At 41.6% G+C, this 14,986-nt stretch overlaps 1 protein-coding gene across 1 annotated transcript in view; it reads right to left on the bottom strand.

Annotated features, from left to right (window-relative positions):
- The window catches only part of DENND1A (DENN domain containing 1A), a 296,658-nt gene that overhangs the window by 219,796 nt on the left and 61,876 nt on the right, over positions 1–14,986 (bottom strand). The window contains exon 3 of the mRNA XM_084820777.1: positions 1,445–1,488. Within this exon, the coding sequence (XP_084676903.1) occupies positions 1,445–1,488 (44 nt within the window). The remainder of the gene's footprint in view (positions 1–1,444; positions 1,489–14,986) is intronic.

Raw genomic sequence — 14,986 nt, 5'->3', positions numbered from 1 at the left:
GACTCAAGAGACAGCAACAGCTCAGAGGGACCCTTAATCCGACTACATTTCACATGATAGACTAGCGGCTATTTCAGCACACATTGTGGCCCAATGCTGCTGAGTGTACTTAGGGAGCTATTTATTAACAGATTATTGGCACGAGATGGCAATGAGGACTCCTGTGTTTACAAAAGGATGCTTTGTTGCACAACCTCAACTCTACGCTGTAAGTACTGAAAATGGGGCCACTATAAAACTGTAGCAAAAACCAGTCAAGCAACATGCTGCTGTAAAAAAATTAATATTAATACTACAGAAGCTCTCCAGGAGCGCGGGCATCAGGACAACCATTGTCCCAGCCAGTGTATACACCACTACAAGACAAGGTCTGTGCACCCTGAGGGGCCCACATTGAGACGTGCTCAGCGGGCAGGAGACACTGCTATGCCTTCTACAGAACAGAAACATTTTTAAAGGAGGCGGAGGGGGGAGGTAAAACGATCAGAATCAAAACCTTCTGTAAGAAAATATAATTAAAACCTGGTACAGATGATTACAGGAGTTTTTCTCTCCTAACATTACTGCAGTAGGGTCCTCCAACTGAATGGAGATTTTCATAGATGTAACAATTACAAGAATTTGCTCCAGAGATCAAGTTTCAACCCAGAGTTTACTAGGTGCAATAGCTGACACAAGCCCCTTCCAAAAGCTAGAGCTTCCCTGGTGAAACAGCAAGCATATACCAACTACATCAACAGTGCAAAAGTAAAACTTCCCTCCTTCTTCTCTCCCTCCCTCCGCCACTCTCTAATGAGATGCATTCAAAGGAGGAAGAAGCCGTCAAGACCAGCAGTAGCTTTCGGTTATCACAATTGTCCCCACGAACTATCGCATAGCAAGATGTGTTCCCTTTCCCCTCTACTCTGAGCTCTAATTGCAAAATTCCCACGGCATTCTACATGAAAAGTTACTCCCTCCCTCTTTTTTATTCCATCTCTCTGTCAGTTTTGATGTGGCCCTGGAATTTGTGTGTGTGTGTGTGTGTGTGTGTGTACGCGCGCGCGCATGAGTGGGTGAGTGAGTGAGTGTGGGGGCGCCAAGGAAATTCATAACCTTTAGACAAGATAAGGATTCTGTAACTAACAGCATTCTGCAGCATCTCTGAGACAATATAAGGGTTTTTTAAAGCAAATTTCATGCATTTGCTTCCCCAAAATATTAGTAAATTGTGAAAGGCTTACTTAGAGCCAAAAGCATTATAATCAAGTTTTTCCATGCAAGTTCACAAATGTAATGTATACAATCCTTTTTAAACATCTCAACTTTCCAATTACAGTTTTCTTTTCTGCTAAAATATTATGTCCCTTTTGGTTTTTTTTTAAAGAAAAAAGAACAGCAATAATATGCTGAACAACCCTGAAATGAATTTTGTCGTGTAAAAAATTAATTACGCATTCCAAACCTGGTCACTGTAGTCCTCTGGGAATTGCCGCTGCACCTCAGGATCTGTAAATAATTGACAGATAATATTAATTGGCTTTGGATTAGTGAGCAAGCAGAGAATCACACATTAATATTTGATCAGAAGATGATAGCAGCCCTGGCAGGGGATCCAAGAAGGGCGGCTGAGGCGCTGATAAGAGGAAGTAAGGACTCCTCAAGGCTCTCCTTTTACCCTCTTTTTAGAAAGACAAAAAAGAAATTAAAGAGACCTGATGCTACTGTTAACTTTAGCCTGTTATCTAATGCAAAAACCTAACCAGGTGCAAATTGCCAGCTACATGTAAGGGAACAGTGTCCCAATCGTGCTTTGACTCCTTATTTTTAATCAGACACCTCATTTAGTCAACTACAGAAATGGAAGAAAAAACAAGCCAAAAACAAGAGTTTGTAGGACCTGATCACAGCTCTTTCAAATCTGACTCAAGTATATTGGTGGAAGGGAAAGTGGACTACTTAAAAATGTTGATAAAAAGGGAGAGAACATGCCATCAGTAAAGACCTAATTAAAGTGACCCTGAACCACTTTGACATTAGGAAACCCTAATATTAAGTCTTCATTATGCCATTAAACACCCCCCCCCAAAAAAAACCAAGTTCTTTCATCCTCGTTTCTCAGAATAAACAACATGGTAGTTAAACATAAGAAGCAGCAGTTCTGAAAAAGTGTAATTGTATTAAATAGAACAGAAGCAGCAAAAAACAAAGCCCAGACAGAAATAATTTCTATGACAAACCATCTCAAAACAACTCTGTTGCGACCATCTGCTTTTCCCTAACAGCATTTCCATGCTTGCCAGGTTCCGTATTATCAGTGTAATTTTTAATTACAACAATAATAGATTAAAAACTAGATGTCTTGGATTTTGTAAATAAGTTGTCATTTATTCAAGGAGTCCGTTGTCAGACCAACATTTGGGCACAATTGTGAACATTTTCAGTTCTATGGGCTTGCTGTGCAGGATGCATTGTTAACCAGATGCTTTCCATTTTTTCAAAAAAATGTTTCCACAAGTTTTGATCATTATGGAGGGAGAGGGGATTTGTAAACAATCTTTACTGCTCAATTACTGCTCTCCTCTACTGGAGTTAAGGCTTATGGGGCAGAGAATAATTTTATTATGTACACATCATATACTTTTTTTTTTAAATTGTCCCACTCTAGTTCCCTCACAGGCAAAGTTTGTTTTGCTAATAAATTGGTTAATTGGGAGTTCAATTGTTAGCAGATGCAGGATTTCCACTAAACTATACTTGCTTTCAACAAAGTATTTAAAACATACAGTAAGAGCACTTTTAAAAACAGCTAACTGAAGGAACTCACTATTAAATTTTCCATGCGGATACAAGTTTGATCATAGTCCTTCAGTTGTGCACTTGGACTTGAGAGGGGGCTTTTAAAAACAAAAAGACATTGAAACCCATGTAGAAGATAAAGTAACTTATCCAGAAGATGACAGAATAGTAGATTCCTTGCATGTCATCAGTTGTGATGAAGTTTAGCCCCCAGCAAGATTTTCACCCAATCTCCCACTCTGTACCTAAAACTGTCAAGGAAAGTTCTGAAGGGCTACTAGCCGTGCAATCCTATACATGTCTACTCAAAAGTTAGTCCCATTAAGTGCAATGAGGCTTAATCCCAGGTAAGTTAGTACAGGAACGCCACCTAAAGCTTTGTGCTGTAGTAGCACTCTCTGTAGCATCTTGCCGAGTCATGTTTACACAAAGCTGTAAACTAGCATCCTGTCATTCACTCTCACTTGGCTCTTCCCACTAGTTCGAGTGGCTAAACAAACCAGTGATGGTTTCCTTACCATGTCACCTGAACCTGGGATCCGGGCTTGTTGTTCCCAAATAACCCATCATTCATAAGCTAAAAGCAAACCCTGGTTTATAATCCGTGTCGAAACTCAGGATCCTGTATTCAGACAACACACTAAACAAACCATCTCAAACCGCTTGAGCTTGCAGGAGAAGGCAAGCCGGAGTAAACAGGCTGCATGCCGCTTATTCATGTAAAGCCAAGATTCACAAGAATCCTGATTTACCGTTCTGTGCAAACACAACTAGTAATATGAGTGAGATGATTTCAGAAAAGCAAATGGGATAGCAACAGTCCAAGCCTATGAGAATGAGGTATGTCTAAGTATACTGAAATCAATGGGGTTTAGGCGCCCCCAACTCTGCACTATCAATCCCTTTGTGAGTGTTGACTTGTCCTTATCACTGAAACGAGGAGAGAAACCTGCTTTCTACATGCACATCATAGGTGCGTGGGAACACACACACAGCTCCAAACTAGAGGAGCGATGTAACGTCTCTACTTTTGTCATATAGAACATCCTCGTACTCCAAATCCCTGTTCATCATAAAATGCATGTTGCATATCCACATGCTACAAATCGTATTCTTCCCATAATGCAGGCTGGAGATCTGTTCTTTACAAGCACTTGGAAGCTTCCTTATAGGGAACGACAGATCACTGATATATCTAGACCAAGCTTGTCTACTGCAAGGGGCAGCCATTCTCCAGGGTCCCTGGCCAAAAGGGGTCTTTCCCAGCCCTGCCACTCAAGTTCCTTTTTGCTGGAGATGACCAAGGAGTGAACCTGGGACCTTCTGGGAGCAAAACAGGTGCTCTACCATTGAGCTGTCCCACTCTCTCCACTCACCCTTGGTGACCTACATGTACAAACACCAATGCACATCTTCCTGTTCTATAACCAAGTTTGCCATGAGACCAACGCACCCTGAAGAAGCCATTCTGTACCCATATTGCCTCCTCACAAACCTGGATGCTCTTTGTCAAAACACCTCGCTGGCACAGACCACAGCTTCTTGGCAACTTTCCCTGGCCTAACTCCTCAAAAAAAACAAACACCTTTTTTGATAAAAAAAACAACAACATGGAAATCCTTAAGAGGAGTCTTCTTTCATTCCTTTCTCGTCTCTAGCCTTGCTCTTTCTCTCCCCTCCATCTCTTTGCCTTGCTGTTTCTTCCTCCCTCACAGCCCTCTAGCCTTGCTATTCCCCCCACGTCTTTAGTTCACTGTTTCTCCCCCTCCTAGCCTGTCAACTTGCTCCTTCTCTACCCCTTTGCCTTGCTGTTTCCCCTTCCATCCCAGCCTCTAGCTTCACTATTTCTCTCCCCTCTACCCCTTTGCCTTGCTTTTCCCTCCTCCCTCCCAGCCTTTAGCCTCACTATTCCTGCCCCTCTTCTTTAGATCACTTTTGACTAGCCAGACCCCCATGGCAGCCATTATGTGATTAATCACATCCTCCAAATTCCCAAATGTGTCCACGGATCCAAAAAAGTTGGGGACCCCTGCCCTACATGGCTGCTTGCCACAGTGTCAACAGAAGCAAAAGGGCCTGTCCCCGGTACTTCCAATGAAGTAAGGATCCTCATTAAATAACTCCTGTGCAAAATGAGATTGTGAACTGGAGAAACTCGCCCCCCAAACAATCAATAACACAGAGGCAGCAAATAAACGGTTAGTTTTTTATTACTTTTAGTACGTCTACTCTTTTTAGGAAGCATTTCATTCTTTTCCTTAATGTGACACTGCTCAAAAGACTACTGTTCCTAAGTGGGAAGGCCCTTTCACCAAAACTTGCGTAAAGATCCATCACACATGACAATCTACATGAGAACATAAGAAGAACCATGCTGGATCAGACCAAAGCCCTATCTAGTCTAGCATTCTGTTTTTGCAATGGTCAAACAGATGCCCATGGGCAGCCCACAAGCAGGATACATGCGCAATAGCACCCTCCTGTTCATATTCTCTAGCAACTGGTATTAAGAGGTACAATGCCTCCAATACTGGAGGTAATATAGAACTATCAGAACTAGTAGCCACTGATAGCCTTATGGCTCAATCCTATGCATGTTTAGACAGAAATAAGTCCTACAACTCCCAGCATCACTGGGAGTTGTAGGACTTATTTCTGTCTAGACACGCATAAGATTGTGCCCTTATCCTCCATGAATTTATCTAATCATTTTAAAGCTATCCAAGTTGGTGGCCATCACTACAATCACGTGGTGGCGAATTCCATAGTTTAAATATGAACTGTATGAAGAAGTACTTCCTTTAATCTGTCCCAAATCTCTCACCACGCAGCTTCATTGGACAAACTGAGGTTCTAGGATTATGAGAGAGGAAGAAAAACACTGCCTTCTCCACACGGTGCATACTTTTGCACACCTCAATCATGTCCCCCTTTATTCACCTTATTTCTAAGCTATAACCACATAGAGTTGCTCCAGCCCCTTCACCATTTTAGTTACGCTTTTCTGCACCTCTGCCAGTTCTACAATATCCTTTTTGAGGTGTGACCAGAACTGTGCACATATTCCAAGTATGGCTGCTTTGTTTTAAGATTTGTTTAAAGGAATTATGCTATTGACAGTTTTATTTTTTATTCCTTTCCTAATGATTCCCAGCAGGGAATTTCCCTTTTTTGCAGCGCAGCAGTGGATCGACATTTTCATCAAGCTATCCACCACAACCCCAAGATCCCATTCCAGGTCAGTCACTGCCAGTTCATTCCACATCATCATATGTGTGGTCAGGATTTCTTGCCCCAACATGCATCACTTTATACTTGCTTAAATAGAACCGCATTTGCCATTTTAATGCCCATTATCCCAGTTTAGAGAGATCCTTTTGGAGTTCCTCGCTGTCCCTTTTTGTTTTAATCACTCTAAATAATTTAGTTCTATCAGCAAACTTAGCAAACTTGAGGTTTTCATACTTTCCTCCATATAAATGCTTTCCACAAAGGAAAGGTATAATTAAACATATGAATGTGTCTTCAATCCTTCTAACTAACTTCTCCAGCATTACAGATATTCCTTTCCCTTCCAATAATTTGGGTTATATTTCCAGCTGGAACTTAGGAAAAGGTTCCTTAGGTTCCCTTTCAGTGAGAGAGAGAGGGTGAGAGAAAGGGGTGGTGTAAGGATTCTTACACCACCCCATGCTATATACAATCATTAGCCTAGCAGATTATCAACTAAAAAAAGGCAGGAACACTCTCAGGATGAAAAAATCAGTTTTCTGCATTCCCAAAATTTGAGAAAGGCTGTCCTACCCTTCACATCCCTACTTACAATTCATCTATTGGCCACATAATTTTGTCTCAGTATGTGAACTGTTTGGGTTTCACAGACATACACCTTCTTCCCAATCTGAAGGCCAAAACTGAGTAGTCCACAGGACCTAATGCAAACCCCTCTGCCTGTTATCTGCAAATATTGCTTTGTCTGTCTCAGTACACAGATCTACTGCATGCACCAGTGGCCGCAGAGGTGAAGAGGGAAGGCGGTGCCTACCTTCAAGCTAAAGCAGGCCTGAAAAATGCCAAGCACCAAAGAGCTTTGTGCTACCAACTAACACCACAATACAAAGCAGTAATTATGAGAATTCTGGGATGCACTTTGGAGCAAATACAGCCTGCTGTTCATGTAAAGGTTTATAAGCAATTTTAGCTTAGGCTGTAGCAGTTTAAATATTAAGTTACACTCAAACATTGGACTGGTGGTCACGATCCCACAAGTGCTACAGGTTCACTGTAATTGCACATCTTAGTAAGGAGATGCTAAAAATACATTGCCATATTGTTTGCAGCTTCCCCAAGGTTTATGTTGGCATACAAGCAAAATCCAAGCAGAGTGCATAACCCTGTTCCACAACAAGCTACCTGCATGCCAAATCCATCCATCCAGGTGTTTCCACCAGGAATCTGGTTAGCACCAGGATTTGGGCACCAGGAAATATCCAGCAGACCTGTGGGTCTGATGATGTCCCCTTGGGCAGTAGGCCAGGTAACTGACCAGCCCAATAGACAACTTATCTAAGTCAAGCTGCTATATACCTTTCATGTTTCCAAGTGCCCTAATTTCTATCAGCAGCAGCAGCATGGCATACTGACACATCCTGGTACCCTGCAGTTTGCAAAATGCCTTTAAATTCTCCATCTGGCTGCAATCTACTTCAATGCCTGCACATTTTTACCACTACTCTATGGGCTATATTGCATCATTGCCAATGCTTCAAGCATTAAATGGTCTGGGGGCATTTTCTGAAACATTACATACATCATTATTTGGGAGGGAGGGCTGCAGCATATTGATAGAGTGAATTAGCATTATGCATTATTCATATAGGGGACCGCGGTGGCTTAGTGGTTAAGACGCTGAACTGCAGACCGGAAGGTCAGCAGGACAGCAGTTCGAGACCCGAGTGCCGCGTGACGGAGTGAGCTCCCGTCTTCAGTCCCAGCTCCTGCCAACCTAGCAGTTCGAAAGCAAGAAATTGCAAGTAGATAAATAGGTACCGCCTCGGTGGGAAAGGTAACAGCGTTCCGTGCACCTCGGTGTTCAGTCACCGGCCACATGACCACGGAAGTGTCTTCGGACAGCGCTGGCTCTTTGGCTTAGAAATGGAGATGAGCACCACACCCTAGAGTCGGACACGACTGGTTGGGGACACCTTTACCTTTTTATTATTCATACACTTTACTTAATATTATTTATTAAGACTTGTATCCCACCTTTCCACTATAAAAAAAGTGCTGAAGGCAGTTAACATCAATACCAGAACAAAATGTCAATTAACATCTGATGTTTCTCCAATGGGACACTAAGAACGTAAAGAGTATCCCTGCTGCTTCAGACCAAAGGTCCATCTAATCTAGTATCCCGCCCAGCCGTCCCCACCCCTTGCAGCGGACAGCCAGATGTCTCCAGGAAGCCCACAAGCAGGGCTTGAACTTGAAGGCAATAGCCCTCGCCCACCACTGCTCCCTGGCCACCAGTATTCAATAGACAGACTGCCTCTGAACATGGAGATTCCATTTAGCTATCACGGCTAATTGGTTTTGACAGACCTCTCTCCACCATGAATTTGCCAAATCCCCTTTTAAATCCAGTGGCTACCACTACATCCTGCGGCAGCAAGGATCCTGTGAAGAAGCCCTGTCATTTTTCTGTTATGAATCTATTATCCTTCAATTTCATATAGTGCCCCCAAGTCCTATTGTTATGAGGAAAACTCATAAGATCAAGATCTGGGATAGTTCTTTAATGAGTAACCTAACTTGCCCTACCATCCCCTGCAATGGGAGAATTAGGTGGCATAGGGATGTAGACGAAATTAGATTGGGTGGGCGAGGAAAATAATGATTAAAATGTGCATCCTGCCTTACCTAGTAAACCCACTCAAGATGGCTTACAACAGCTTTCCCAACTTGGCACCCTCCAGATGTGCTTGAACCACAACTCCCATCATTGCCAGCCAGAATGATGGGAGTTGCAGTGCCAACACTGGGATACTGAGCCTCTGTGAGGTGGGGGCTGGTGGGGAAACACACATACACACACACACGGAGATGATGTGGGAAAGAGTCTCCTCAGACCAATAATGAGAGCTCAGGTTTTCTGTCAGCCAGAGTCTCTTTGCCCCTCACAGTTCCCTTCCCCATCATAGTGTCTGTGTATTTGATTCCACCAAACTTCCCTCCACCTTCATAAGAATGGCCCATCTTGGAATGAAGTTTCTCCTCAATCTTTACAGTAAGGTTGGCGGAACATGTTTTGTGTGGTAAAAAATGCAAAATAACGCCCCCAGCCACTCCCCAGAATAGCAGAAAGCAAAAAGAGAGGCACTGCCTCAAAGCAGCACTAAGATACATAAAAATGTTTAAGAAAGTATAAAATGCCCAATGCGTTTAAGTTTTACACCGTATTTCAAAACAGTGATTGGAAAAAAATACGCATATTTTGAAGTATTGCCTTTTTTTCCAGGGGAGGGCTTTCTTGTGTTCTGGTGCTTCCCCCCACCCCGACTTTTCTACTGAATTACTATTGACATAACACTTGTTCTCCTTCCTCAAAGTTTTATTGGGTAACAACAACAAAAAGGATCCCTCTAGAAACCAGCAACTTGATTTAACCATAGTTACTTATTTTACATTTAGAAACCATTTTCATCCAAGAAGCTTAAGGCAGTGTGCATGGTCCCCCTTTCCATTTTTATCCTCACAATAATCCCATGAGGTATGTTAGGCTGAGAGATAGTGCCTGGCCCAGAGTCGCCCACAGAGATTCAGGCTAAGCAGGAATTTGAACTCACCTCCCCAGTCCTAGTGCAACACTCTAGCCACTACACAACACTGGCACACATAAACATTTTAGCCTGCAAATGTGTGGTGGGGGGTGGTCATATTTTTAAATACAATCCTATGTTAAAAACAAAAACAAAAAAACCTCCCACAAGTAGAAAACTAGCATAGCAGGGAGAAGACTGAGCTACAATCTCTCCTCAGCGTGTCAATTTTTTATTTGCAGGGTATTATTATTTTACACAGGAGAACATTCTAAGAAAGGGACCCACAGGCTGAAGTGGCACAACTCACTCTACCCCCTAGTCACAGCTGGAAACAGAATACTGGGCTAGCAGCTCCATTAAGAAGTGCAAATCTAGGATCCAACTGGTAAACTGATAGCCTTAGGGCACAATCCTATGCATGTTTAGGCAGAAAAAAGTCCTACAACTCCCAGCATTCCCCAGCCAGCTATGCTGGGGCTTTTTTCTGTCTACACATGCACAGGATTGTGCCCTTAGCAGTAAAGCATATCTCAACTGTTGGCTTAGGGTGACACTTCATGCATCTCATGATGTGGATTCAAGTCCACGAAAGCTACGCCATAGTACATCTATCGGCGTTCAAGGTGCCATAAGACTCTGTTGTTTTGGTTACAGAACTGTCACCCCATCCACCACGGAGGATAAGAAGCACTCTCACACACAAACATCATGTATTTGAGCACCCTTGGTTCTCTGGACAAACACCTAATGATTATTATTGTTTGTTTATATAGCTCTACCAGCATGCATTGCATGTTACAGAGTAAAAGAGGACTCTGTACCCAGAGGGACTTACAGTCTATAATTCAACACTGGGGAGAACACAGGGGGGAGGCAGGGGGGAAACAGGGAAAGAATGTGTGTTATCTCAGCGACGTGTGCTTAGTATTGGTCACATTAGGCCGTGCGGACTAGAGGGTTGTGCCAACAAATTGCTCCCAACCCAGAAAGCCAAATTCACTTCTGGACTCTCTCTTTGGCCTGTATTCCTAAATGGATCCCATTACCATCAGCGACTTCCCGAACAAGAAATGAGTCTAACAGGCGGCTATCAGCCAGCACAAGCAATAAAGCAATCAGATGGCTGAGCACGCCACCTCCTGCCAACACATCCTGAGCAGTCACTCCTGTCTGTCTTTGAGGGATATTTGGGAATTGGGGAAGGGGAAGCAGCAGCACACTGCATGTCAGTAAGTTTCTTATGAGAGAAAGACAGAGAAAATGAAAGAGAAGGAAAGAAAGAATACTGGGGGGGGGGGGGAATTGCAGCTGAGCTTCCAAACAGCAATTAATTTTTTTTTAAGCACAGTTAATATTTCGCAAGTTAACTTGTGCAAAGCGACGCTAGAACACATGACCACATAGGAAACACAAGGGAAGGTGACACAAGCTACAGGGCCACTGGAAGACAAGCTACAGAAGTCCGTGGGCATTCCACAAGTGTTTCTGCAAAATCTCTCAAACATCAGTGAAAAATGCTCTCTCAAATGTCTGGTACATTAATGAATGTTTGTGTTTAAAACTGCTGCATTTATTCTGGATACCAAATAGCTATAAAGTTGAATGGGTATATTTTAATTATACTTAATACTTGGAGGATACTTTTAAAAAGAAATTTACAATGGTATAATAGGCTTTGTTGTCGTTCAGTCGTTAAGTCGTGTCCAACTCTTCGTGACCCCATGGACCATAGCACGCCAGGCCTTCCTGTCCTCCACTCTAGATCTCCACAACTAAGGATGTCATAGTTTCATCTACATTATATACTTACCAATGTGAACCCCTATTTATACAAACTCTAAACAGGTTTTCATGGTGCCTAATAAATGGAAAATGGGATTTCTTTTTCTACTGTTTGGTTTTCAGAACTAGGACAACTATTTCAGATGTGCTACAACTGCTGAAATAAAGCTGTTCTCTACAAGCTACGCTTCATATTACATGCATGAATATAACTAGAAAAGTTAAAAGAACAGCATTAGAAATTGTAACATTTAGAAACTGCTATGGAAAAACCATAAAGAGATCATTCCAGAATATGGGGCTTTGCACCAATAAAACATTTACAAATTAGTTAAGAAGGCTGCCTACATTTTATATACAATTTACGTCTGCTATTAAAAGCTTTGTTTTCTTACGCTGTAAAATGTGAATTAGCTCCTTTATTCAGATAAGCTCATTGCTCCAGTGGGAATTCAAAAATGACATGTCCCATCAGTTTTATAGAGGAGGGGGGAAGAGAGAATGCTTCTTGCATTATAAAAATATGCTGGCATGCTGGATATTCAGCTGGCCAAGGTGAGAGCTAGCGGCTGGTTTTCTTTGCTGGGAGCAATTAATGGAAAATAATTGACACAAGTCTAATTTTCAAGGTAACTAGTCATTCTCCAAGCCTATGATTTCATCTAAGAGGTTACAGGTGGATAAAAGTCCACCTCCCCATGGATGTGACCAAACACCTATCAAGATGTACAGCTGAAGACTTTTACTACACATCTTTATTCACCGTTGTGCTTTTCTTTACCTATTAAGTAGTCAATTTATAGTTTTAAATAAAGAGAATACTAGCAACAAGATTATCTGGGCAACAATTTGCCTCTTCACTTTATTTCGTGTTAAGGATCATCTGATATCCACAGGCCAAGTTCCAATATATTCACTGCAAACCTATCCATATTTCCTAAGTCCATCTAAGTTCAATAGGACTAACTTTCTAGGTGACTTACTTATCCTTGTGTCTAGTGTATTATTTTTAAGAATTTATCTATAAATTTTTAAAAGGGGTTGTAGACTACCCTGACCATTTGGGATATGGTTAAAACCATAGGCCAGCTTATGAATGATAGTTCACTTCAAACAGGACTTTTATTTCTTCACACAGTGTAGCCTGGCTCAAGCTGAAGACAGGACTAGTGCAAAACAGCATTAAGCTGTTTATACAATACCCACTTGAAGTACTCAATTTGTGTGCGTGACTTAGTGCCTTCTACTATTTATCATATATCCAACAGAGTTTTAATTTGCAATGTGAAATTAATATATTTGTTAATACAGAACATCATTAATGCCCACTGGTAGGGGGATTTCCTTAACAAAGACCTGAAAGCAGGACTTTAAAAAAACCTTCTGCAATTTCATGCCTTTTAAGATACTACCTGCCCTTCCCTGCAACCCTGAGTGTTAATCCCATGCTGGAACCTGATTTAATTTTCCAGCTGACAGGGTGGGAATCTGCTGCATGTTATGGCTGCTCTTTTCTTTAACCATTTCAATGTCACTTGAATACCAAAATAGAGCAAAATGAAAGAAAGATTTTCTGCTCCTTTTGGCTAAGCCATCATTTATTAGTGCCATGGTTTCAAAAACTGGTTGATATCTGTAGACCATTCAGAAAGACACGTTTTTCTCCAGTATACTTAAGGCATGTGGCTGCTCCTTGCCTTTTAAGTATGGATGTTAATCCCCCATTCTCAAGGTATACCACTCTAATAAGCTAAAATAGAATACTGATAAGCCAAGATTTTTAGGATGAATTTGCTGAGAACACTAAACACTTGGCTGGTTTCAGCTATTTCCTAGTTAGATTTTTTACCATGCATATGTATTTCTTAGTCTTATTTCTACCCACCTTGAACCTTTGGAATAGGGATAACTATGTTAAAAGGGAGCTCATTTGAATATAAAATAGCATATCATTTTGCAAAACATTCTGGTTCCCTCCATGTCTTTACAGGAAATACCTATTCTTAATCTCTTTCCCTTCCAAAACATTTAACTGATCAGGGAAACTAATTCATACAACTCTTATGCAAAATTCCAAGACATGCTGCAAACTCTAGTACTTGCTGAAGCAAAATGAAACTCCGCTTTCTTTCCAACTGTTTGGTATAGTTGCAGGCTGCAAGCTAAGCCTACAGAGCTTCAACTCAATGCTCCTTTACCAAAGTAACAGAGGCAAAAGGCGGCAGCGGGGGGTGTGGGGGTGTAATCTACTACAAGGTGATAAAAAGTAAAAGAAAAAAACTTTAGCTGAACTTAAAGGATAATGATTTACTTTTCTTACATTCCATTAAGCATCATATGAACTAGAATATCAAGAATAGCTAAGATACACAAGCGTTTTAACCCACCATTCAAGCATATTTTAAAACCATAGCATATTGAGAACAGGAACGCTAAAACTTTGCCTTGCACATATACTTAATTGATACAAATGCACGCTTGTGAATCAGCAGGATGCAGGACAAGGAAAAGCACAACCCACCTTCGACCGACCGGCCAAGCCTTCATTCATAGGAAAGATTACTACTCCACAGGAACAACAAAGCCCACCCTTCAGACACAACCGGCATGTCTCCAACTATTTATGCATAAAGAATAGACACTGACCTATTGTCTTCACTTGCTGGAGCTGCTCTGAAAGTAGTACAGTCATCAATTAAGGGAATCCACAAGTACTAAATGCATCAGCTGTTGTATAATAATCTATTGTCATTAAAACAAGGAAATTTGAGGGAGTGGATTTGTTCTTCAGATTTCCCCCCTTCCGCCCCTCACCAATGTTTAAAAATGAGACTTAGGAGCCAGAAGTGTACCAATAACTTGGAAAATGCTTTTTCACCACCAATATAGTTAACCTATGCTCAAAGTGTACAGCTCATATCCAATAGAAGTGGGCTCCACATGGAGTTCTGTCTGTTTATTCTTTCTTTTTTTAATCCTGCCCTTCCTCCACAGAGCTCTGGGAGGCACACACTGCCATCCTCCAAACCACCCACCATTTTTATTTTACCCTAAAAGAGAAAAAATATTTAGGATATTTTATACTAACAAAAACCAGAAGCAAAACCATGACAAAGAAAGGGCAGAGCTAGCAACAAAAAGGGAAAGGTGGCATCAAAAAGAGGGACAGAGTATAGAGTTAACAGGAAATACTTTTGACGGTTGACAACTGTTACTGTTTTAGCACATTATAACCTGGCTCCTCAAATTCTCTGCTTATTACATGCAAAAGCTCATCTCTAATGGCCTTTCAATGTCAATTATTACATATTTTGCAGTAATAGCCACTGGGCTTTAAAGGGGGGATTAGACAAATTCACAGGGAAAACATCTAGCAGGGGTTATTAGCCATAGCAGCTCAATTGAGCCTCCATTTTCAGAGGCAGTATGCACAAGGTATTGGTAAATACCGACAACAGTTTTTGCTATCATGCTTTGTCTAGGGGGTTTCCCAGAGGCATCTTGTTGGCCACTGCCTGACACAGGTCATTGTCTGATCCAACCAGGCTCTTTTGATCTTCTGCGGTGAGTATAGCCTCAAAGGGACATATCAATAAGTCCAGCTC

Source organism: Heloderma suspectum, chromosome 14 (genome assembly GCF_057233095.1).
Source record: "Heloderma suspectum isolate Gila_16-S chromosome 14, 16-S_ref, whole genome shotgun sequence".
In the NCBI taxonomy this organism is placed as follows: domain Eukaryota; kingdom Metazoa; phylum Chordata; class Lepidosauria; order Squamata; family Helodermatidae; genus Heloderma; species Heloderma suspectum.
This window is presented reverse-complemented; position numbering and strand designations above follow the sequence as displayed.